The sequence below is a fragment of the Gordionus sp. m RMFG-2023 genome, chromosome 2 (genome assembly GCF_954871325.1).
Source record: "Gordionus sp. m RMFG-2023 chromosome 2, tfGorSpeb1-WG-v2, whole genome shotgun sequence".
Lineage (NCBI taxonomy): Eukaryota > Metazoa > Nematomorpha > Gordioida > Chordodea > Parachordodidae > Gordionus > Gordionus sp. m RMFG-2023.
In genome coordinates, this window is record NC_088776.1 from 20,892,756 (window position 1) to 20,918,463 (window position 25,708).

Sequence of the window (25,708 nt, forward strand, 5' to 3'; positions counted from 1 at the left end):
AAAATAAATTTGATTTAAAAAATATTAAACAGATATAACCGGCGGCATATAAATACTTTAAATAAATCTGAATTATAAAATATTAAGTGGATATAACCAGGATATGATGACTATAAAATAAATAATTTTTTTGAGCTTTTAAAATTTATATATAAAGTATAAAAAATCTAAATGTTGGAAATATGAATAATTAAATTTTTTATGTAAAAGAAAAATATATAAGACATTAAAAAATGATAGCACAAAAAATATTATAGAAACATTATATTTTTATAATGTAAAATCCAATCTTCGTTGGGAGTGAGCTAATTTTTCAATTATCTCATCCGTGTTTGGCTTCAAATGCCTATGAATATTCAAAAGGGCCAGACCATTCAACCTACTTTCAGAAGTTATACTTCTTAGGTACGTTTTTAATCTTCTTAAAGAAGAGAATGTTCTCTCATTAGTTGCAGTACTAATGGAAAGAGTTGCTAATATATATAATAATTTCAATATATTGGGAAAATAATCTAAAAGATGTTTGAAATGATGCAAAGCATCCATAGCATTTTTTGGGACTATATCAACCATAGTTAATCTTATATACCATAGTTGGCATTCAGCTAATTAAGCATCATGAGATACATTAATGTCTTCATGATAAAAATCTTTCAAATATTTTATTTTTTTTCTATCACCATCTGAAAAAGGTTCAGAGGGTTTTTGCGGAAGTAATATCTGCAGATTGATAATTGCTTCTTGATGATTTAAAAACCATTCATTTACTTGGGTTATAAATGTATCCAAAAGAGGTATAAAGACATTTATTTTATAATATTATTCTATTGACCCTATATTTATATTTGGACGATAAGTTTGCCTTACTGCAAGTCGAGGGAGACATATATTGAACTCGTATAGCTCTGCTTTTGATTCAACATTAACATATAAAATATGAAATTCCTCATCAGCATTAGCTCTAATTTCTTTGAGTTCTAATAAAATTGTCTCTGCTATTCTCATCATCTCAATCAAATCAATATCAGGTTTTTGAAAAGTATTACATAAAATAGTTGTATAATTAAATAATTTATTAATACATTCTAATGCGAAAAAAAATTTGGTATAAGTATTGAATCCAGTAACTTGCTTGCTTCTGAAGAAATATCTCTTTCAGACCATTGTGATATTTCTGTAAGAGCATTAAACTACCCTATAAAATATTAAAATAGAGTGTATTTTAAAGAGATCCAATCTCGATAAAAGCTGTTACTGCTTGATGTCGAAGACTCCATCTTGTTGGACAAGCTTTTTGCAATTTTTTTCTCCTTGTTGGGCAAGGAGTTTCAGATATAATTCTGTTCAAAATATTTTGACGCTTGGGGTATCTAAACATCTCATAGATGCTAGATATTTTACCTGATATAAATATAAAAAATTTAATTTTAATAATTAAAAACCTAACCAATTTGATATCAGTGGTAAAGAACATGAATCCGATATTGCTAAGTTGAGTGAATGGGCAGCACAGTGGACATATATAGCTGTTGGGCATTTTTTTTTAATAAATGCCTGAAGCCCATTAAATTGTCCACTCATTGCACGTGCTCCATCATACCCTTGCCCACGTATCATATTTATATTTAGCTATATTTTTGAAAATAATTATATAATAAGATTAATTATTACTTTTAATTTTTTAAGATTCACAAATATTACATCAGCTAAAGCAGACCCAGTCATGCTTGAAACAGGAATAAATTGGAGAAACATTTCCTTGATAATGTTTTTATGAGTATCTACATATCGCGCACACAACGACATCTGCTCAATGCCAGCAATGTCCGTGGTCTCATCTGCCAAAATTGAGAAGCATGGGGCAGAATTGATTTCAACAATCAATTTTTCTAAAATGATATTGTTGCAAATATCAATTATCTCATTTTGTATCCTAGGGCTGAGATAATTAGCATTTTTATTGGTACTAATGAAGCCCTCCATTAATACAGGATCTCCTAATGCTTTAAATTTTAAAAGTCCACGGAAATTACCTTCGTTATCATTATTATTTAAATTTAAGCTTCCTGAATCCTTGTGGCCACGAAGTGCTAGGCCTTGCAAGCCACAATATAAAATAGCCTCAATAGTTAGTTTTATCTTGCCTCTATTTTCTTTTGCAATTTTAACCCTATTTTTATCAATTATTGATGAAATGGGAATCATATCCCCCTTTTGAATTGATTCTTTTGAGGAAATCATCAGTTCACAGCTTTTGTTTATTAAATTATTTTACTATACTTTTTTGCTTTTTGGCATGATTTTCACCTTCAGCGTTTTTTAAAAAAAGTCTAATATCCATGACTAGAAATTTGAAAATTATAATACCGGGAAATTTAAAAATAATAGATAAATATTACGCCACAAGGAAAACTTGAAAATGAAATTAATTGATAAAGTAAATTAGTAAATGAAAAAGGTAATAATATAAAAAGAAATAGATATGAATAATTATAATAAAATATAAAAATATAAAAAATAATATTTTTGAAAAATATGTCCGGCATCTGCATTTTGGATTGGGGGGGATTTGCCCCCCGCTGCGTACGCCAATGATTGGGAATATGAGTTAATTAGTATTCTAAAATAATTGTTTGACATATTCGAAGGGGGGGGGGGTAGGCTAAATCGTTTCCTTTTTCAAATTTGTTTTAAAAAATATTGTCATTATGCAAATATAAAAATTTTACCCTTACATCTCTCCCTTCCCCAACTCCTTTCCTTAGCAGTTGTAGTAAGATAGTTTCACAAGTCGAATAAAAAGAATAAAATCGTTACATTGTAATGTGAATTCTCCAAATATAATTATGGAAATTTTACTTAATTTAATTTAAATTATTTGTATTTAATTTGAATTTAAGAATATCGCCTATGATGGCGGTACTCTATGATTTAATTTTAACTATATTTCTTTTTCTTATTTTTATTCTTATAACATAAATTATACATCATTAAAATCACCAATAAATGATTTTTTTTTACAATTTTTTTTTCAATGTAGTAATAATCAAAATAGCTCTTTCCAAGTTCACCTGTTTAGAGCAGGCGCGTACGCAGCTGGGGGAGGGGGCAGGCCAAAAAATGCAGATGCCGGATATATATTTTTCAAAAATATTATTTTTATATTAATTTATATTTGTTAATATTTATTCCTATCTCATATTAAATATTTAATTAAATTTATTTATCACATTCATCTATTAAGTTATTTTATCAATTAATTTTGATTTCAAGTTTTCCGGCGTGATATTTACTTATTATTTTCAAATTTTTAGTGGCGTAATATTTATCTACCATTTTCAAATTTCTAGTCAAATAATAATTATTTATGAAACTCCTTGTCCAACAGGGAGAAAGAAACAAGCTTGTCCAAAGAGAAAGAGTCTTCGCCATCAAGCAGTAACAGCTTTTATGGAGTTAGAAGAGCCGATTATTTGCTATTACTGCAATATCACAATGGCCTGAAAGAAATATTTCCTCGGAAGCAAGAAAATTATTGGATTCAATGCTTATTCCAAATTTTTTTCCTCATTAGAATGTATTATTTAATTATACAACTATATGTAGATTAATAAGATGAGAATAGCGGAGAGCATTTTATTAGAACAACTTAAGGAAATTAGGGCTAATGTTGATAAAGAATTTCATATTTTACATGTTTTTGTTGAGTCAAGAGCAGAGCTATACGTGTTTAATATTTGTCTCCCTCGACTTGCAGCAGCTCATCGTTAAAACATTAATATAGAATCAGTAGAAGAGTATTAAAAAACAAATTTCCCCTTTCTTAGATATAATTATAACCCAAATAATGAATGGTTTATAAATCATCATGCAGCACTAACCAATCTGCAGATATTACTTCCACAAAAGCCTTACCAACCTTTTTCAGATTGATAGAAAAAAAAAATTGTTAGATTTTTATCATGAAGATGTTAAAGTATCTTATGATGACTTATTAGCTGAATAACTATGTTTATAAAATTAACTATGGTTGATATAGTCCCAAAAAATGCCATAATAGCTTTGCACTTCCAACACATTTTAGATTATATTCTCAAGTATTAAAAGGGTTTATATATATATTAGCAACTCTTCCCATTAGTAAACTAATGAGAGAACATTCTCTTTTTTAAGAAGAATAACAGAGCCCTGCAGAGGCACCATTTGCAGGGCACGGCCCGTATTTTTTTAAAAATTTTTATTACCCGGTTATGGTTTTTTTAAAAAATTTTCAGGCCCGCCCCAGCTAGACCCGGCCCGGATTTTTCAAAAATAAAAAATATTTTTTTTTGATTTTTATAGATAAATAACGATTTTAAATATAGGCTGTTTTAAAATATACAACCTAGCCTGGATATTTTTTTAAAAAAATTTTCAGGCCCTGCCCGGGTGTTTTTTTGAAAAAAATTCAGGCCCGGCCCGGGTATATTTATAATTTTTTTACCGACTCTACGGTTACATACAACTCCTACAAAAAAGGAGGATCACGCTCTCCGTCCATCGAAATCGTCATCACCCAAGTTCTTCAGAAAATCGGTCTCGCCCACTTTACCAGTCTATCACAAAATATACAATGGATACCTTCGGACGGGAATCCGGCTGATGAACCATCACGAGTTTGGATGGCCCAACGAGAACACCTTGATCTATTCGGGGACCGGATCCTTACCGGACAACTGACGCTTCAACAGGAAGAAACGTCGCTCTTTGGCGAAGAATCCTCAGTCAGCACCCCATCTATAATATCAGACCTACCCAGCATGAACACTACACTATCCTATCATTAACCAAATATCTATCAATTCTACGGACCTACTCAACAATTAAATTAAATATTACCGAAAAAATATAACCATCAGAACGAATCTTCCTCTCTATTTATTTATATAAATACTTATTATATCTGGTTATATACTCATTATTGTTTTTCTTTTATATTTGTGTTATATAAAATTTGATTTAATAAAGCCATAGGGATGCCAAAGCCATAAAGGCCAAGGCATCCAGTTACATCCACTTTCCCGCAAATAGGGGAAAGTTAAAAGGATGTAACGGAAACATACCAAGAAGTACATCTGAAATGTAGATTGAAAGGTTGGATCTTTTGAATATTCATAGGCATTTGACGACAAGCAAGGATGAGAATATTGAGAAATTAGCTCAATCCCAACGAAGATTGGATTTTACATGGAAATATATAACATACAAAATACAATTATTCCTTATAAACTTTTTGTGTATTAATTTACATTTCCAACATTTAAATTTTTTATATATATAAATTTTAAAGGCTCAAAAAATTCAAATTTCTATTTTGGGTCATTTAAGTGATTCATATAGTGGTTATATTCACTTTATATTTTATAATTCACATTTATTTTATTGATTTTCTATACCGCCAGTTATATCCGTTTAATATTTTTTAACTCACATTTATTTTATAGTTTTTTATATGACGGTTTATACATATAATTTTTTTATAATTCAGATTAATTTAAAATTGTGTATTAGAAATAGTTATTAGTTCTAATAAATTTATGCTTTATATTTTTAAAAAACAATAATATTTCTTAAAAAATTTTATTATCCCCTCCCCTCCCCCCCCAGACCAAATTCCTGCGTACGCGCCTGGTTGAGAGAAATTATTTACATTATGAGTATACAACAGATAGTAAATATATTTTAAAGCTGTATACAAACTCTTAAGACTAAAACCACGATTACTATAAGTATATTAATTTGAATGTCATAAAATAAAAATAGCAAAGATTTTTCCAAGCGATGAGGATTTATGGGGATGTCCCCGAAATTCATTTTGGCGGGTCTTTGGATCAATCCCGGCCTTTGGGTGGGTTGGCTTACATTAAAATTAAATAAATCACTTATTTTATTCATTTTTATCACTTAACATTTAAAAATATACGTGAAGACGCTAGAATTTTAATGAGATTTCAGGAAATTATAGTTACAATATACAATTTTTACATATATAAAAACTTTATAATATGTATTTTTCTCCAGCCATATGGCAGATTAAAAAGTGGGGTATGATTCAATTAAAAAACAACCACAGGAAATCTAACAAGATAATGTTTTTTTCTTACAGATATCTATCTTTTGTTTAATTGTTAATAAAAATCTACTATATTATTATTTAAATGATAAAAAAAAATTTATAAACTTTTTCCTAATTTGTTCTCTGGTTTCTAATCATTCGCTGAGCGTTGAAAAGAGACTTCTCATCAATAAGCTATTTATTACAAAGAAAGGAAATCGTAAATAAAAATATCTGCTGACCTTAAAATTTATAAATGCAAGGTTCAAGATTTATTCTGCTGAAGAAAATTCCCAGAAAAATTAAAAAAATAAATAAAAAATATAATTAAATTCTAATTAAAATAATAGTAAAATAAGGATTAAAAAGAATAGGTTTAATTTGATCTTTCGGAATTCTCTCTCAATACTAAGGTAAAAACATTCGTTTATTTTTTCAAATATATTCTACTTTTTCATAAAGTAGACTTGCAAGAAATAGAATTAAGTAATATATATTACGTGATGAGAGGCGATTAAAGGAGAATGCAGTAGGACTAATAATAATCTCGTTATAAGAAAAAGAATGACATCGAATTAAAAGGGCTATGACCCAAAACTCTAATTATCTGGTATCACACGAATGGAAAGGGTATGGGGGAATTGTGATTTATTAAAGGCATTGTAAAATTTAAAAAAAGAAATAACCTCCTAGTTCCTAATTTAATCAAAAAAGAATAGTTTCTGCAAAAATACCTGGGTGAAAGGGATTAAGCCCATAGAATTCATTTAAATCGATGAAAAAAATGATTACTATATAATTGAATAAATGTGTTAGGATGGTCTCCATCAAATCTTGACCTTCGCAAAGGAGATATAATGGGGATTATCAAGCGCGTCCCTAGGCTACCGGCCGCCTTAAGGTAACAATTCATTAAAGTAAAATTATGAAACTCATTTTTAAACAATCCAAAATTTGGTGGGTATTAAAATTTATATCCTTATCCCTATCCTCTTGCCAGACAAAAAAATTAAGTCAGTCGATTTTTTTTCTGGACTAGTATTATTTGGAAACTCTGAATGTTCTTCAATTAATTGCTGTATCAATTCTTTTTTCTTTGTTTCTGACATTTGAAGCCAAGTCCAATCATGTATGAAAATTTTTTCGATGCTATGTTGAATATGGGTCGTATCTACGGGGAGAGGCACTTGAAACCCTCTTCCCATTAACGAATTATTGTAGTTTTGCGTCATTCCCATACAATTTATTTACCAATTATTTATATTTTTCGATGATATATTGCATTTTTAATTTATAAACTAATATTCTAATCTGCTTATTCACCAGAAAAATGATGAAAAGTCGAAATATGTGATTAGATAAATCATAGAATTTTATAACAAAATACTAAAAATTTATCCCAGTGGCCACTAAGAATTTTTTTATATATGGCCCTGTTTCATTATCACAAAAATTAACTATCTAAAAATTTATAATATGTAAAGTTATCATTAATCCCATATTTACCATATTATTATCATCCATTGTGTAAAATAAAACTTGTAAGGAATAAACTAAGAGATATTTTATAAACTTAATACAAAAAATAGGGCTAAATTTAAGAATATTTAAAAAACTTAAAATAAAATTGGATCAAAATGTATCTATTTAAAGATATTAAATACAGATAAAATATATCGAGATACAGATACAACAATTTTGTAGTCGAACACATGTTTCTTAGTTTCTTCACGAATTTGCTATTTTAGAGGAAGTTCGGCCATTATACCGGCGAGACTTAATTTTTATTTGAAAGAATTAGTTTTTCCAATAGTCTTTCAAAAGGTATACAATATTTTACTTGATTACAAAATTTATATCAAACCTTGAAGACTGCGACTGTTTGCTGAATGAATAACCCTTACTAAATTTGTTAAATATATAAATTTATATGGTGATCGTTTTTATTGAAACACGCCCTACTTTTGGATTTCATAATTCTGATATGAAAAAATGAAAAAAGTCTTTAAAACTTTTTATATAGGTAAAGATTGTAAAATACTGTTCTAAAAGCTTATTTAAAAAATTAAGTGTTTCTAATTTCTAAAATTATGTGATAAGAAATTTTAAAGAGGTCGTTTTTTTTATAGGGACAGAGGGTTATAGTATAAATTAAATACTTAAATTTAAATAAAATTGCATTTCCTCCTTTCCTCCTTCCCTCATCTTGAAAATTGTTAATTACAGGCCTGTTACTAGCTCCCATAATTTATAGTATATAATATAATTCATTAATAATATTTTTAAAGGAATAAGAAATCTAAAATCGATAAAATGTTACGCTAAAAATAGAGAAACCACCATCAAATTATGTAGTTTTTTTCATGACAAATAGAAGTGTTGATTTAAATTATAAATAGTAGTATTAAGGCTGGTTAAACTAAAAATAAAAAATAATTTTCGTTTTGTTTTTATTAAATATATTATTTTTTTTATCATTGAATGTGAATATTTAGTTTAGAAATTATTCGAAAACCAATTATTTTTATTTGATTCTTGAATATTTTTTTTGATTTTTTTTATGATTATTATCATGTTTATTATTTTTAACAAAGACCTGCAGACCTGAGAGAAATCCTCTCCCCCAGGGCCGGGCTCAGAAATAAATAAAAAATTACAAATCTTAGCCTGACCATTTTCAAATTAATTTAAAATTATTGGAATGTTTTATTCTTCCTATTCCTCTTATTTATCGTAAAATAAGATTAAAATTATTACCCTGTAGAAAAAATTTTTAGTTAATAAATTTTCATCAAAGGTTTTTGAACACCTAACTTGAAATATATTAAAAATTTAATACCTTAACTTGAACTGAATTTAAATAATTATTTTGGAACCTGAAACCTATATATCAAAAGGTTTGCCACTCTGATTTTTCCTCACATCATGTCATTCTTCAAACTCATAGTGCCCATTATAATTAATATATTCAACATTAAAATTTTTTTGATATTAAAGGGATTTCTTTTTTAAAAAAAACCTATTATCACTAAAATAATAGTCACCAAAATATTCTCTAAAACAAGATCCAAAATAGCCTTTTCATGATCAATATATATTATATGGTAATTATTTTGCACTTTTGTCAAAAAATTTTAAAAGAAAAGCAAACAAATTATAAATTTATATGTGGCCGAATCCCTCATCTACAAAATAAAAAAGTGTAGCTCTTTACTTATGATCCTTTAAGAAATTTAATTAATTATGTGAAATTAGCAATTTTCGCCATTTTACCGTATACCCAGGGTAAAATAGCTAAGTACCAGGTTAAAGTAGTTAAAATTAAATTGAACATAAGTAATGTTTTATTGAACAAAATATTGTAATTTTGACATCCATTCAACTTTGTAAATGTAAACTATAGAGTATTTACCTTTTTTAGGCACATCGTACATTTATTCTTCCTCTTTGTAACAATTTTTAAAATTTTATTCCAAATAACACCTTGCTCAAAAATATCTTTCTGTATGGTGAAGATGTTAATATTTAAAATATATAATTTTAAATTATGAGCCTTGATATATTTCAAAAGTTAAACAAACTAGTGGGTAATCTTTACAATTTTTGGGTAAAAAACGGTTTTTTGGTATATCAAGAAGAAAACATTTCAAAAGATGGGCATAGGTATGAAATTAGATATAGAAATACATTTTCACACCAAATTTAAAGTTTTTATATTCAAGGGGTTAAAAAGTTATCTCGTTAACATGGTTACCCTATCAATCACTATACCCCGGTCTCCCCTACTTAGAGCTTATGGATTAAAACAAAAATTGTTTTTCAAAGAGTCTTATCAAATTCTATTTCTTTATTGATAAAACTTCTTGTAACCTTTTTTTTTATATCTTTACTTATTATTAATGTATTTACATTTTATAATTTTTTTTTAATATGAACCTAAAGGCTCTCATGTAAACAATTCTAACTTTTTTTTTATCAAGGAACTAGGAATTTAAAACTCTAAAAGAGGGATGGAACATTAAAAGCATATTATATACTATAAAATAATTGGGAATATGTTATGCCTATATTTGAATTATATTGGCTATACTCAGGCACGTACGCAGGAATTTGGTTTGGGGGGGGGGCGGGGGGATAATAAATTTTTTTAAGAAATATTATTGTTAATTAAAAATACTAAGCATAAATTTATTAGGACTAATAACTTTTCTATTACACAATTTTAAATTAATGTGAATTACGAAAAAAATATATATATAAACCGGCATTGAAAAACTATAAAATAAATGTGAATTATAAAATATAAAGTGAATATAACCACGATATGAATCTTAAATGACCCAAAATTGAAATTTGAATTTTTTTGAGTCTTTGAAATATATAAAGTATAAAAAATTTAAATGTTGGAAATATAAATTAATACACAAAAAGTTTCTTAAGAATAATTGTATTTTGTATGTTTTGAGCTAATTTTTCAATTATCTATCCTTGATTGGCGTTAAATGCCTATGAATATTCAAAATCCAAATCATTCAATCTACTTTCAGAAGTTGTATTTCATAGGTATGTTTTTCAGAGACTTGCAGGCCCGGCCTCCGAGCCGGACCGTATTTTAATTTTTTTTAAAAAAAATATCCGGGCCGAGCTGTATATTTTAGAACCAAATATTTGAAATCGCCATTATTAGCTATAAAAATCAAAAATAAATATAATTTATTTTAAAAAAATTCGGGCCGGGCCTGAAAATCTTATTTTCAAAAAAGTCGGGCTGGGCCTGGAAATTTTTTAAAAAAAACCTGGGCCGAAAAAAATTTAAAAAAAAAATCTGGGCCGTGCCCTGCAAATGGTACCTCTGCAGGGCTCTGTTATTCTTCTTAAAAAAGAGAATTTTCTCTCATTAGTTTACTAATGGGAAGAGTTCTTAATATATATATAACCATTTTAATACGTTGGGAATATAATCTAAAATGTGTTTGAAATAATGTAAAGCATCCATAGCATTTTTTGGGACTGTATCAACCATAGTTAATCTTTTAATCATAGTTATTCAGCTAATATGCCATCATAAGATATCTTAACATCTTCGTGATAAAAATCTAACAAATATATATTTTTTTCCATCACCATCTGAAAAAGGTTGGAAAGGCTTTTGTGGAAGTAATATCTGCGGATTTGAAGTGCTGCATGATGAATTAAAAACCATTCATTTATTTGGGTTATAAATGTATCTAAGATAGGGGCCATTTGTTTTATAATACTCTTCTACTGATCCTATATTAATGTTTTGACGATGAGCTTGCTTGCTGCAAGTCGAGGGGGACAAATATTAAACACGAGCTCTGCTTTTGACTCAACAATAACATATAAAATATGAAATTCTTCATCAACATTAGCTTTAATATCCTTGAGTTCTAATAAAATGCTCTCCGCTATTCTCATCTTCTTAATCAAGTCAATGTCATGTTTTTGAAAAGTATTACATAAAATAGTTGTATAATTAAATAATACATTCAATGAGAAAAAAAATTTGGAATAAGTATTCAATCCAATAATTTTCTTGCTTCAATACGCCGCCGCCGGTGATTTTTGCCATGCTGACACCGCCATCAAAAATGTGCTGGAGTTCAACACGCCGCCGTCAATGAAAAAAATCGGCATCGTGGCGGCGTGATAAATATTTTTTATTATTAAAAATAATATTTATTTTATATATTATTTATAAATAAAAAAAATAATATTAAATATATTTTAAATTATTAAAAAATGTGATTTTATTTTTTGCTATAACTTTTGATATATGGACCGAAAACGTCGAAATTATATTACCTTTACATTTCATGAAATAGATAATAATTTTAATAGCATTTTATACATTGGCTACGAATCATGTCACTCAAAAACATATGGCCTAAACTATTTTTTCCAAGATGGGTAAAGAAAATGAAATCAATTAAGGGTCTAAAGAACATTCAAATGGTTACGGATGCACGTCCCAATGTAAAGAAAAGTGATAAGAACATTGGATCTTCTTCAACTTTCAATATAGCATACCAAGCGAGCGTCATTTTCCATATTTGGGCTCACTCTGAACTCTAAAAGATCACCAATATGTTCTATAAATCTAAATAAAATAATATTTATAATGATGATTATTACTAAATAAACTGTTAAATTATAGTTATAATTTAATTAGATTTGCATAATAAAGCATACATTTTATTTTCAATAAATTGATTCACCGCCGCCAGCCGATCGTTTAAAAAAGAAACGCGGCCTCCGATAAGACTGTCTGCTCACACGTCTAAGTATATATAAAAAAAGTATTGTTAATGTATAAAACACTTAACAAATTTGGCCCCTTTATAGTATTATCACTGTAAATTATAAATTCAAATGTAATTATTTAATAAAATCGATATGTAAATTATTATTGTAATAATTTGAAGATAAATTTTAAAAAATGTTAAATATAAGATAGGATATCGATTCGATATTAATGATTATTGCCTTCTTTTTCTTCTAAAAAAAATACAAAAATGTTTATATATCATACATAGGCCTAATTATTAAACATCTATGGGCTTCTTAAAATGGGTAAAAACACAGCCCACATCCATAAATGCATATATAAATTTAATTACTTAATGAGGCAAAGGAAGGGCTGATTTTAATTTTAAATTATTATATATCTATGTTAATTAAGTCAATTCTGTTGGTTTGAAATATCCAACATTTAACTTTATAACATGTTGTTGTTAATTGTAGGAATAAATCGAATTTAGAAGATATCTAGATACATATAATTATATAATTAATAACTTTTTGTCAATCACATCTTCTAGTTTACATTAATCTTGATTTTAATTTTTAATTACTATATATAATGTTGATGTTAATAGTATGAATAAATCGAATGTAGAAGTAATTTTTTGTCCACCAAATCTTCTAGTATTTATTATTGTTGTCGTGTTAAGAGTCTTCCAAAATTATTACACCGGAAAGAGTAAGACACTTTTTTTAAATTTTATATAAAAAAAATTTGGATAAAAGAAAGAATTATATAGGATGCTAGAATAATTATTTATATAATATTAACAAAACACTGTTTTGTATTTTTTTTAGATCCCTTTTTGATAATATTCAATTTTTTATAACAATAGATTTCCCAGGACAATAAATCTATAAGTAGGGGAGATAGGGAATAGTGTAATCCCAGGGCAGGTAATGTCTTCTCAAATAATTTAAAAACTATTAAACTTTGAGATTTGAAATTTAAGACAAATGTGTATTTTAATAAGGTACTTAAAAATGTTTCACACAAAATTGCTCATGAGAAATTTTAAATGCAAATTTAAATTTTAACATCAAAAGTAACTTTAAATTTTTTTACATTTTTGTTAATAAATTTTTTTATATGTTATTCAGACTAAATATCAATTCTAAATTAATTATACTCAATTTTATTATGTATAAAAATATTGACAGTATTAATTTTAAGTGTCAACAAATTCTTCCAAGTGAAAAATCTAAAAATAAGGAGGCGCTATGACATAACCCGGGTGTTTTTTTATAATTCTTAAATTTTCATATTTTTAAATTTTATATTAATTAAAATTAAAAAAAAATTTTCTTAAAATTTCTTCAATTCATTTTTTTTATAAACAATATAACCCGGGTCTTCCTTAACTTCCCTTAATTACATTTATATATAAAGTAAATATTTAATAAATAATTTCTGACTCTAGCTTGAATATTTATTTTGAGATTTGTTAAATCAAAATGGTGCCACTACCAGTATTGCTTTAAAATATTGATTTGTGTAAAATTTACAGCATATCGAATCATAATAGCTTCTTGTGAATGTCAACCCTCAGGGTTTTTCGTTTTGGACCGAACCATGATGGTTTGGTCTTTATTATCGGTTCCGCGGTTCGACTTTTGTAATCGATCTTCGATTCGGTTTGGACTGATAGAAAGGTTATACATTATCATCCATAATTATCAAATATAAACAATATCAAGAAATTTCATATATTATTTAAATTTTTTCTTACATAAAACTAGTTCCAACTTTTATTGTTATATTTTATGTACCTATTCTTACCAAATATTATTTGCAATTAATTACATTATACAATGTAAATATTTAAACTATGATAAAATATTCAAATTTTAAGTTTAGGAAATCCAAAGGGTTAAATCATTTCAAAGATCTCACATGGCAAAAAACGAAATTATTTTTAAGTCAGTATACGTCATCAGAAAGGTGATCGAAATTTTAGTCTTGTCCCGGGATCAAAAAATTTTTATTTTCAAGCCTGGTTCAGATTTTTAAAAAAATTCACTTTTCAGGCCTAGTCTGAGACCTTTTTGTGTGATTATTTTAGTCCAGTCCAGAATTTTTTAAAATTCCAATACACTTTGAATAATTTTGGCTACATTTTTCAAATTGTTTCAGTAGGACATTCAAAATTTAAGCATCAAATGAATAATAAATGCTCGATTATATTATTTTTTAACATTTTCCAACTGATTAATTGATATAATTTAAGTTAATTTTTTTAAAAAATCTCGACCAGCGCCCGCCTGGATTTTTATTTGGCCTGGATAACGACGGGTCGAGTTCTTGGTTGCAGGTCTTTTATATAAACATAATCAAAAATATAACACATGGATTTAAAGTAAATCGGATATGCAATAAATCTCTAACACAATTTTATTTGCTGAGTTAAATTTATTTTGTTAAATTTGTTGTAATATTGTAGAGAATAGAATGGAGCCCCTTGACTAAAATTTATGTGCTAAGGTGGCAATTGGAATGAAATTGATATTATTTAAACAGAAATTTCAAAATTTTATAATAAACGGCCAATTTATTTTTTAGTCAATTTGTCTTCTTTTCTATAAAAAAAATTATAAGTTTTCATTATTTTAGAAAAATAAAATATTGTCAAAAAAAATGAAAATCCTGTCAGCTTTTCAACAAAATTATTAATTCAGATTACAAGAATACTTTTACAAACACTGTGTTATATATTTCCTTTTTTAAAAAATACAAAATTTATGATATAATATCGATTTTTAATGTTTTAAAAAAAAATTCAGTGGTTATAAAAACCTATTATAATCATAAAAATCTAATATAATCTGAGAGCATACTATTTTTTAAAAAGTGTTGTAATGATTAATATTATGCCTTGAGAGACTATCCTATAATAAGCCTATTTTTTTTAAAAAAAATCCGTTTGATATCCTAAGAAGAAGAATAATTTATATTAAGGTAAAAAAAATTTTTTTTTAAATATAATACTATTTTTTTTATCGGGATATATAAAAGATAAAAGTTAAAGGGGATGCTATATATTTAAATTAAAAGATATTTTTCGACAAAATAATTACACATTTCTATTTTTCCTGATTTTTTTTTTACTATGAAACAAATAAACAGCATTATTTAAATTAAACCAATTAATCAAATAGGCTAATTCCTAATAGTTTCTCAAATAATAATTAATAAAAACTGTTATTTAATTTTATGATTTTTTTGGCCTATAATAATTTTATACTATACATTAGAATCTTGATCGAATAAGCCCGATCTGTCCAAAGTCATATCAAATAAATTAGGCCAATTTTATTAAAATTTTTGACCGGACATACTACGACTTTTTTGAAAATTCGATGAACACTAAAACTTAAAAAATAACATTACTACATATTAAAAGTGGAAGGAGAGGCCTGAGTCTAAGTCTCAGATCTACGAATATTTTTAAATTGGAAGGACTCGGCGGACAGAAGAATCGAAATCGGCTAGGCTCCAAAAACAAATTCAATGTAGGACTATGCTATTATACACCACAATTGAGATCTTAAATAAATATTAGGTTAACAAGAAAAGTTTTCGTTTAAGTTTTTCGAATAGAGAAGTGACAATTATAATTTTATTTATGGTCTCCCGAGAACTATATTAAAGAGTTATAGTGTATGATATGCACCTTTTATAGATTTTATTATAATATAGCTTTAATTAAAATTCTAAATGCCAGATGACCATATAGTATGATTATTATTATTATCTAATATCTAACATGTTATTATACATAAATTATCTATTTAAATTCTATCAAATTTTTTTTATAGAAAATCATTGGCAAGTGATTGTATTGATAACGCTATCTCTTCTGCATTTAAAGTCGTTGATAAAATTGGAAATGAAACGTTGATACCCAAGACTTCTGTTGCTACAGATACGAAAAATAATACGCCCCAAGTTATGTCTGATATATCAGGTTTCACTGCAAATTCATATGACTCCTACCTAGATTCAATCAATCAATCTGAGGTACACCGGGAAAAATATAATGGAAGAAGATTACCTCAAACTAATGGCCTTGTTAAAGCGATTGATTCTATATCTGCTGATGACAAAAATATAAATCCAAGCAGTTTGGTTAAGTTTCAAAAGCCTAAAATTATTGTAGATTCACCTAAAACAAAAGTATTAAAAAATTTATTTATTTTTTTACTATTTATTTATATTATAGAGTATATTGGGAGGTCGAGACACAATGAACTAAGGGGCACATGAAGCATATTTAATTTATTTCAAAGTTAATTAAATCTAATTTAGAATTTAATCATATAATAAGTAATTGTCACATGTCAACTCATTAAAATTCTATATTCAAAAATACGTATCGCGAAAATCTAAATATTTAATATTCGATAAATTTTGTCTGGAATTAGACTAATAATTTATAAGCATCATATATAAATGAAAGCATCAATACCGAACATTATTGTTAAAGTATATTTTTTTTTATATGATCCTATATACCCTGTTACTTGGTTCAATGGGTTCTGGTTTTTTTATTTAAAAAATAAAAATAATTTAAAATGCTCAATTTTTTATAAATGTATTTTCTAAATTGAGTACATCATTTAGTTAGCTATTATGATAAATGTCAATATTTTTTGTTAAATTTGCAAATTTTATAAGCATAATCCAAACTATGGTTTAGAAAATTTTTAACTTAACTCTCGTTTTTTTTAAATTTTGAAATACCTGATCTTCCGCAATCGTATTCCTGGCGTATAGAGTACCTACTCTGAAAATTTCAGATATGCCATTAATTTTTAAATTCTTAATTTCTATACAATTTTTGCATGTAAATTAAAAATACATCAAAATTCTTGGGGAAAATGTCTGAAATTCACAGGATAGGTGTTGGAATATAATTTCTACAAAATCAGGTTTTACAAAATTAAAAAACGCGCGTTACAAATCATTTAAATTTTAAAAATTTGTTGAAAACCCCGGTTAATGAAACCTAGGTCTTGAATTAGCTAAACCCCTGAGCAGGGTTGCCAGGTCAAAATTTTAAAATTGCGGGAGAAATATGAAAATTGCGGTAGAAATATAAAAATTGCTAAAAAGTTCCGACCTTTAGCCGGGATTTTGAATTGACTTAATTATCCGCCTATTAATTTTTATAATTAGTTTATATAAATACAAAGTCGGTAACTATTTTTCAAAATAAAATAACATCTTGATTTATTAAAATATATTAATTTATAAAAAAAAAACCAACGATCTTTTTTAAATATAAAAGAATGTAAACAAGATAAAATTTTATAAAAAAAAAACGATTTTAATTTTACAATTAAAAATATATTTTATGCGAATGTCCAGCAAAACGACTGCAATTGGAAATATACAGTGTGTATAACATTATAGGGATAGGCGCTTAATTATCACGTATCACGTTTAAATACATAATAAGGTACTACAAAAATAAGAAATAATACAGATGCAACTAAAGTTGCGGCAATTGTAATCACTTATCTTGTAGTACAACATTCACAGAGATACTTATCATCACAATGTTGGTAGAATCTTTTCCCCATAATATTTAATGACTCCAATATAAATGAAAACTATACTTGTAGAATAAAAATGAGCAAGGCTATCATCAGTAGCGTACGCAGGAATTTGGTGTGGGGGGGGGGGGATAATTAAAATTTTTTAAAATAAAATTATTGTTATTTAAAAATATCAAGCATAAATTTATTAGGACTAATAACTATTTCTAATATACAAATTTAAATTAATATGAATTATAAAAAATTAATATAAACCGGTATATAAAAATAAATTTGATTTAAAAAATATTAAACGGATATAACCGGCGGCATATAAATACTTTAAATAAATCTGAATTATAAAATATTAAGTGGATATAACCAGGATATGATGACTATAAAATAAATAATCCATAATAGAAATTTAAATTTTTTCGAGCCTTTAAAATTTATATATAAAGTATAAAAAATCTAAATGTTGGAAACATGAATAATTATATTTTTTATGTAAAAGAAAAATATATAAGACATTAAAAAATGATAGTACAAAAAATATTATAGAAACATTATATTTTTATAATGTAAAATCCAATCTTCGTTGGGAGTGAGCTAATTTTTCAATTATCTCATCCGTGTTTGGCGTCAAATGCCTATGAATATTCAAAAGGGCCAGACCATTCAACCTACTTTCAGAAGTTGTATTTCTTAGGTACGTTTTTAATCTTCTTAAAGAAGAGAATGTTCTCTCATTAGTTGCAGTACTAATGGGAAGAGTTGCTAATATATATAATAATTTCAATATATTGGGAAAATAATCTAAAAGATGTTTGAAATGATGCAAAGCATCCATAGCATTTTTTGGGACTATATCAACCATAGTTAATCTTTTATACCATAGTTGGCATTCAGCTAATAAAGCATCATGAGATACATTAATGTCTTCATGATAAAAATCATTCAAATATTTTATTTTTTTTCTATCACCATCTGAAAAAGGTTCAGAGGGTTTTTGCGGAAGTAATATCTGCAGATTGATAATTGCTTCTTGATGATTTAAAAACCATTCATTTACTTGGGTTATAAATGTATCCAAAAGAGGTATAAAGACATTTATTTTATAATATTATTCTATTGACCCTATATTTATATTTGGACGATAAGTTTGCCTTACTGCAAGTCGAGGGAGACAAATATTGAACTCGTATAGCTCTGCTTTTGATTCAACATTAACATATAAAATATGAAATTCCTCATCAGCATTAGCTCTAATTTCTTTGAGTTCTAATAAAATTGTCTCTGCTATTCTCATCATCTCAATCAAATCAATATCAGGTTTTTGAAAAGTATTACATAAAATAGTTGTATAATTAAATAATTTATTAATACATTCTAATGCGAAAAAAAAATTTGGTATAAGTATTGAATCCAGTAACTTGCTTGCTTCTGAAGAAATATCTCTTTCAGACCATTGTGATATTTCTGTAAGAGCATTAATAATCGGCTCTTCTAACTCGATAAAAGCTGTTACTGCTTGATGTCGAAGACTCCATCTTATTGGACAAGCTTTTTGCAATTTTTTTCTCCTTGTTGGGCAAGGAGTTTCAGATATAATTCTGTTCAAAATATTTTGACTCTTGGGGTATCTAAACATCTCATAGATGCTAGATATTTTACCTGATATAAATATAAAAAATTTAATTTTAATAATTAAAAACCTAAGCAATTTGATATCAATGGTAAAGAACATGAATCCGATATTGCTAAGTTGTGTGAATGGGCAGCACAGTGGACATATATAGCTGTTGGGCATTTTTTTTCAATAAATGCCTGAAGCCCATTGAATTTTCCACTCATTGCACGTGCTCGATCATACCCTTGCCCACAATATAAAAATTTAAAAAGAAATAGATATGGATAAATATAATAAAATATAAAAAATAATATTTTTGAAAAATATGTCCGGCATCTGCATTTTGGCTTGGGGGGGGGATTTGTCCTCCTGTTCCCCCCCCCGCTGCGTACGCCAATGGCTATCATCAATGTTTTAGGACCTAAATCCAGGAGGTCAATTCTTGATGATTTGAAAGATGGGCATACATATGCAATTCTAACAGATGCATCTAATAAGGGAAATATTAAAATATTTCCCTTGATTCTCCACTATTTCAACAAAATTAAGGTCGTTTCAATAAAACTATTAAATTTTTTTCCCTCAAATAGTGAAAAATCCAAAGACATAGCTAGCCATCATGGTATATATAGCAGATTCGAGATTATCAATAAATTGCATGTCAGCTTTCTGATCTGATAATGCCTCAGTGAATTTGGTAAAAACAGAGTGTATTTACAGAATTGAGTCAGCACAATGTTGGTTGCGATATGTTCCTAATACCCGCCATCGATAGAATTTTAAAATTTTATAAACCTTTAAAAAAATATTTCTTAAATTAAAATTATAAAAGCTGTCCTAACATTTTGAAAATTTTTTTCAATAATGAATGGCAGAGGTATATTTAGGAATGATATCACATGTAGGAAATCTACTACATGCTGTTAATGTGTAGTTGCAATCAGAAGAATCTTAACAAAGATTCACAAAATTATGCTAAGCAGATGTGTTCATCTTTACAGTTAAAAATTGACATTAAATTTTATGGCGTCATTGCTAAAACTTAATTATATTTTATTTGAGATTTAAATAATAGAACTAAATGTTTACCGTCGTTATTGAGATATTTAAAATTCCTGGCATGACCATATTATATATTTGCTTAACCATTAGCTCGGTCTCTAATGTTGTTAAAGCAATCGGATCTCTCTCCTTTTTTCCAGGCAGTCCTCATCAGGCTAAAAATGCGCTCGGATGAGGCATTAGAATGAGGGAGAAAACATACTCGCATATTTTTTCAAGCATGGGGATTTATCGTTATTACGAAAAAATTCTACACATTTCTCCTCTGCTTTTAGACTATCTAACTTTAAGTATTTTGGCGAATCATAAAAAATAGAGAGAATTACAATCTTCTCAAACAAGACATCAATGTCTTTCGGTATTTTAATATATTTATTAAATTATAAAAACTATCAATTGATGGTTTCTGTTCCAAGGTCATAATATTTATACATTTGTAAATAGAGTTATTAAAATCAAATTTTGATTGTAAATATTCTAAAATTGTCTTAATAAAAATATCTGCTTCATTTAAAAATGTATTAATTAGAGTATTATTTGAACATTTTAATAATATTTTTAGCAATAGCGCCATAAAATTTATTATCAATTTTTAACTGTAGAGATGAACAGAGCTGTAGCATGATTTTGTAAATCTTTTTTAATAAAGAATATTCTGATTACAACTGAATATTAACTGCATGAAGTAGATTTCCTACATGTGAAACTTATTCCACATAAGCTTCTGATATTTCATCTTCAAAAAAATTTTCCAAAATTTTAGATTTAAGGAATATTTTTTTAAGGGTTCGTAAAATTTTAAAATTCTATCGATGGCAGGTATTAATGATAACCACCTGATAGGTACATATCGCAACAACTCACACCATTCCAAGTCAGACCACTTCACCAACTCTTTTGATTCATTAACTCTTTTAGTTGATGAACTAAATTCGTTAAAACATTTCATCACAATTATTTCGACATCCACAGATAGTACATTCATTGCCTTCTTGCAAGAATTATGTAATATATGGCATATACAGCCAATTGTATTAATTCATTATTGTGCTGCCTCAATTCGGTAAATTTGGTTTTGGCCAAAATTTACAGAGGCATTATCAGCGCAGAAAGCTGACATGCTAATCATTGATAATCCGGAATCAGCTATATTTACCATTATGTGGCTAGCTACATCGTTGGATTTTTCACTATCCGAGGAAAAAATTTTAAAAGTTTTATTGAAATGTTCTTATTCTTGTTGAAATAGAGAAGGATCGAGGTAGATGCATCTGTTAGAATTGTATATGGATGCCCATCTTTCAAATCGTCTAGAATTGACATCTAGGATTCAGGTACTAAAACACTTGTGATAGCCTTGCTCATTTTTGTTCTGCCACAAGTAAGGTTTGCACTTATATTGGAGTCGTTAAATATCATGAGTAAAGATTCTACATTGTGATGATATAGCTCTGTAAATGTTGAACTACATGATAGATGTATACGATTTCCGCAAATGTAGTTGCGTCTGTATTATTTATTATTTTTGAGAATATTTTTTTTATACAAACGATTTTGATATACTCCCCTGTACTGACTTATATGAATGAAATGATGTTGATTTATTATTGGATAAAAATAAAACAGGATAGAAAGAAATTTATAAACTAGACATGTTTTTCGAATAAATATTTAAAATTTATTTTAAAAATATAAAAATAATCAATAATGTCTCTCAAAATTATTATTTATGTGTTAAAATCGTTAAAATACTTTAAAAAAAAATTGCGGTAGAAATTAAAAAATTGCGGTGGATTTTTGCGGGAGATTTCTAATTGTGGTAGTTTTGCAGGAGAGAGATGTCTGCGTGTAAACTAAAAAATTGCGGGGGAGTCTCCCGCTGATGGGAGGAGACATGGCAACTCTGCCCCTGAGACATATTATATGCCCTCATTTGTACAATTAATGTATATCAGTAGAGTCACTGCTTAGGGACGGGGCTCAAGTCCCCTGAAAAATTTGAAGAGTCCCCTAAAAAATGTAATTTTGCAAATATTTTTTAAAAGGTAATTTTGAATATATTTCTTAAAAAAAATATATTTTCTAAAAATAGAATTTTACGTTATTTTATTTAAGGTTGAGCCTCCTGAGATTGTAAAGGCTAGTGATGCCTCAGTGTATAATGCATATTTTTAAACAATGAATTTGATTCATGTTTTTTATATGATATCGGAATTCGTCAATTTGTATAATTTTTATTTTTTGAGAGATATTTCTATAAATATAATTTTGTATATCTTTGTCAATCAATTCTAATAAAATATAAATAAAAACTTACAGACATACTTACTTTTTTTAAAAAATATTTATATAATTTCATTCATTAAAGCTCACGAAAAATTTATGACTGATGAATTGCCATATCATATAAAAAATATGAATAAGTATATCAACAAAAAAATTTTTATACTTTAAATCATTTTGATATCGTTGTATCATTTTAAAATACACAATTTAGTAGCTACGTTGGTAAAATACCTTCCCACTTTTAACGTTTCAGAATTTTGTGAAAAACTGTAAAAGCGGGTTACACTTAGTTATTTATTAATTAAGAATTGTAACAATTTCGTTAAAAAACGGGTAAGGAATTTCTATATTATTTGGGCCATATAACAAAACAAAAAATATTTAAAAATAAATTTAATATTCCAATATATGTTAGCCGATAAATGCTGTGATTGATGATATAAATTTTAGCAATTCAACCCCTCACCCTTCGATTACGATAGATATGAATTCGAGCGATGAAAGTAATAGTTTTAAAATAATTTTTATTTGAATTGTTTTCAAATAGTTTTTGTTTTAAAATAGATATAATTTTTTAAAGTCTCCCCCCCCCCCCACCAAATATGTAGTCATTCATGCATATATGGAAAGCTTTGCTAAATCCAAGGCAAATATATTAACAAACAGTTTACCTATTCAATGAATTTCATATTTTTTCATAAATATTTGTTAATTTTTTAATTTATATGAAAAATCTCATATAAAAATTTAATATAAATTAAAGCTAGGGAATACAATACCCCGGAAAAGAAATCCCCGAAAATAATTCCCCGGAAAAACATTCCACAGATAAAAAATTCTCCAGAAAAAAATTCCCTGGAAAATAATTACCCAGTAACAAAATCCCAGGAAAAAATATCCCCTGGAAGATAATTCCCCGGAAAAAAAATCCTAGGAAATTAAATACCTGGAAACCAATTCCCCGGAAAATATTCCCAAAGAAAATTAATCCTCGGAAAAAATTTCCCATTTTTTAGATTTTAAATTAAATATAGAGGAAAATAAATATCAGAAAAAAAACCTGAAAAAAAAATCCCCCAATAATTTTTTTTAAAAATTATCAAGAATAACCCCACCGCTAAAATAACGAAAATATTTCTAAAAAATTATATTCAGTATTTTCTGAACGTTGAGTATTTATTCTCGACGTTTGAGGATTTTTTTTGAGCATTATTTCTGTTTTATTTCTAAGCGATATAAGGCAATAAAATATGAGAATTGATAAATCACTTGGTAACTTTGATACTTTATAATTAAGTAGAAGCTTATAAATAAAAATATTTCATGACATCTTGGAAAGAAAACATGAAAGATTTTTATGGAAATAGATGAAAATTATGGAAGAGGTTTTACAATTTAAAATTGAAAAAAAATGAAAACATTGTTTAATATATCATTTTAATAAAATAAAAATGCAATTATTCTTTTCTGTAAATTAAAAAAAAAATCATATAATAATTAGATTTGAAATAGATAATACGTGCTGATAATCACCTCTGAAATAAACGTTTTTTGATTAAAATGATCAGCATTTTCATTACTTTTGGCAGTATTTAATTTAAATTGGGCAGCAGTAAAAAATATAATTTAGCAAGTTTTATATTGATTTTGTATACAGCCAGTTAAATTCTTATAGTTAGCATTAAATACTTCAGTAAAATAATTTTTATTAAATAGATACCAAGTTGAATTACAAATTTCCTATTTTACCACAGAATTTATATATATAGTTATATCATTTAATAACCCATTATTAGCACAAAAAACAAAAAAGGGCGTTATTTAAGAGTTAGTAAAAATCATGCTATTATTTTTGCCAACTAATGACAAATATCAAATTTGTGAAATAGAACACAATATATTTTATATTATTGTAAAAATTACCAGTAAAAGGCTTTATATATTCCATAATAAAATTATACCAATTGAAAAATTGACCAACTATTTTTGAAGGCAATTGTGAAAACCCTCTTATCTCCAACTGATATTTAAATTTTTGACATATTTCTAAAAACTTCATGGAAATGATTAAAAATTTATGTAAAAATAAATATTTTTTTTAAATAAAATTTTGATTTTCAATGTAAAGGTGAACTAGATTTATTTAACTTTCGTTTCATTATTTAAAACCTCTAATCTTCGAGAAAATTTGGAAAAACATTTTGATTTAATTAAAGTAGTGCAGATCCGGGTCAAAAAATGGTATGAATTTATAAATCTGGACCAAAATAAAAAATATGGGCTGGCCATATATCAATAAACTGAGGCTTAGCTACTAATAATAGAGTTAGCTGTTTTGCTCGGCTCAAAACGAGCGCTCAATATTACAGAGATTAAGTATCCAATTCGTTTATTTTATAAATATTGTTTTGTTTAATTTTCACCATACCTGGGTTCGAGATAAGGCCATAACATTATACATTATATTAGTTAGGGTTAATTAATAATAATTTAAAAATTTGGTTAGGTTTAATATTAGTCACTAGTTATTATTCATAATTTTGTTTAACAATTTTATTTGGGAAATTTTTATTTGGAAAAATTTGACAGTAATTTTTTTTTTATTTTGTTGATTTCTCAAAAATTTTAAATATTTTATTTGGGGATTTTTTTTCCGGAGATTTTTTTTTCTATTTTGTTAATTTTCTAAAAATAATTTAATATTTTATAGGATCACAAAAGGTGAATTATTTTCCGGAGAAATTTTTTCATGGAAATTATTTTCTGTGGGAATT

At 26.9% G+C, this 25,708-nt stretch overlaps 1 protein-coding gene across 1 annotated transcript in view; it reads left to right on the forward strand.

Moving 5' to 3' along the window:
* Positions 1-25,708, forward strand: part of LOC135924165 (uncharacterized) — a 50,779-nt gene that overhangs the window by 699 nt on the left and 24,372 nt on the right. The window contains exons 2-3 of the mRNA XM_065459214.1: positions 16,235-16,592; positions 23,350-23,437. Coding sequence (XP_065315286.1) covers positions 16,235-16,592; positions 23,350-23,437 — 446 coding nt within the window. The remainder of the gene's footprint in view (positions 1-16,234; positions 16,593-23,349; positions 23,438-25,708) is intronic.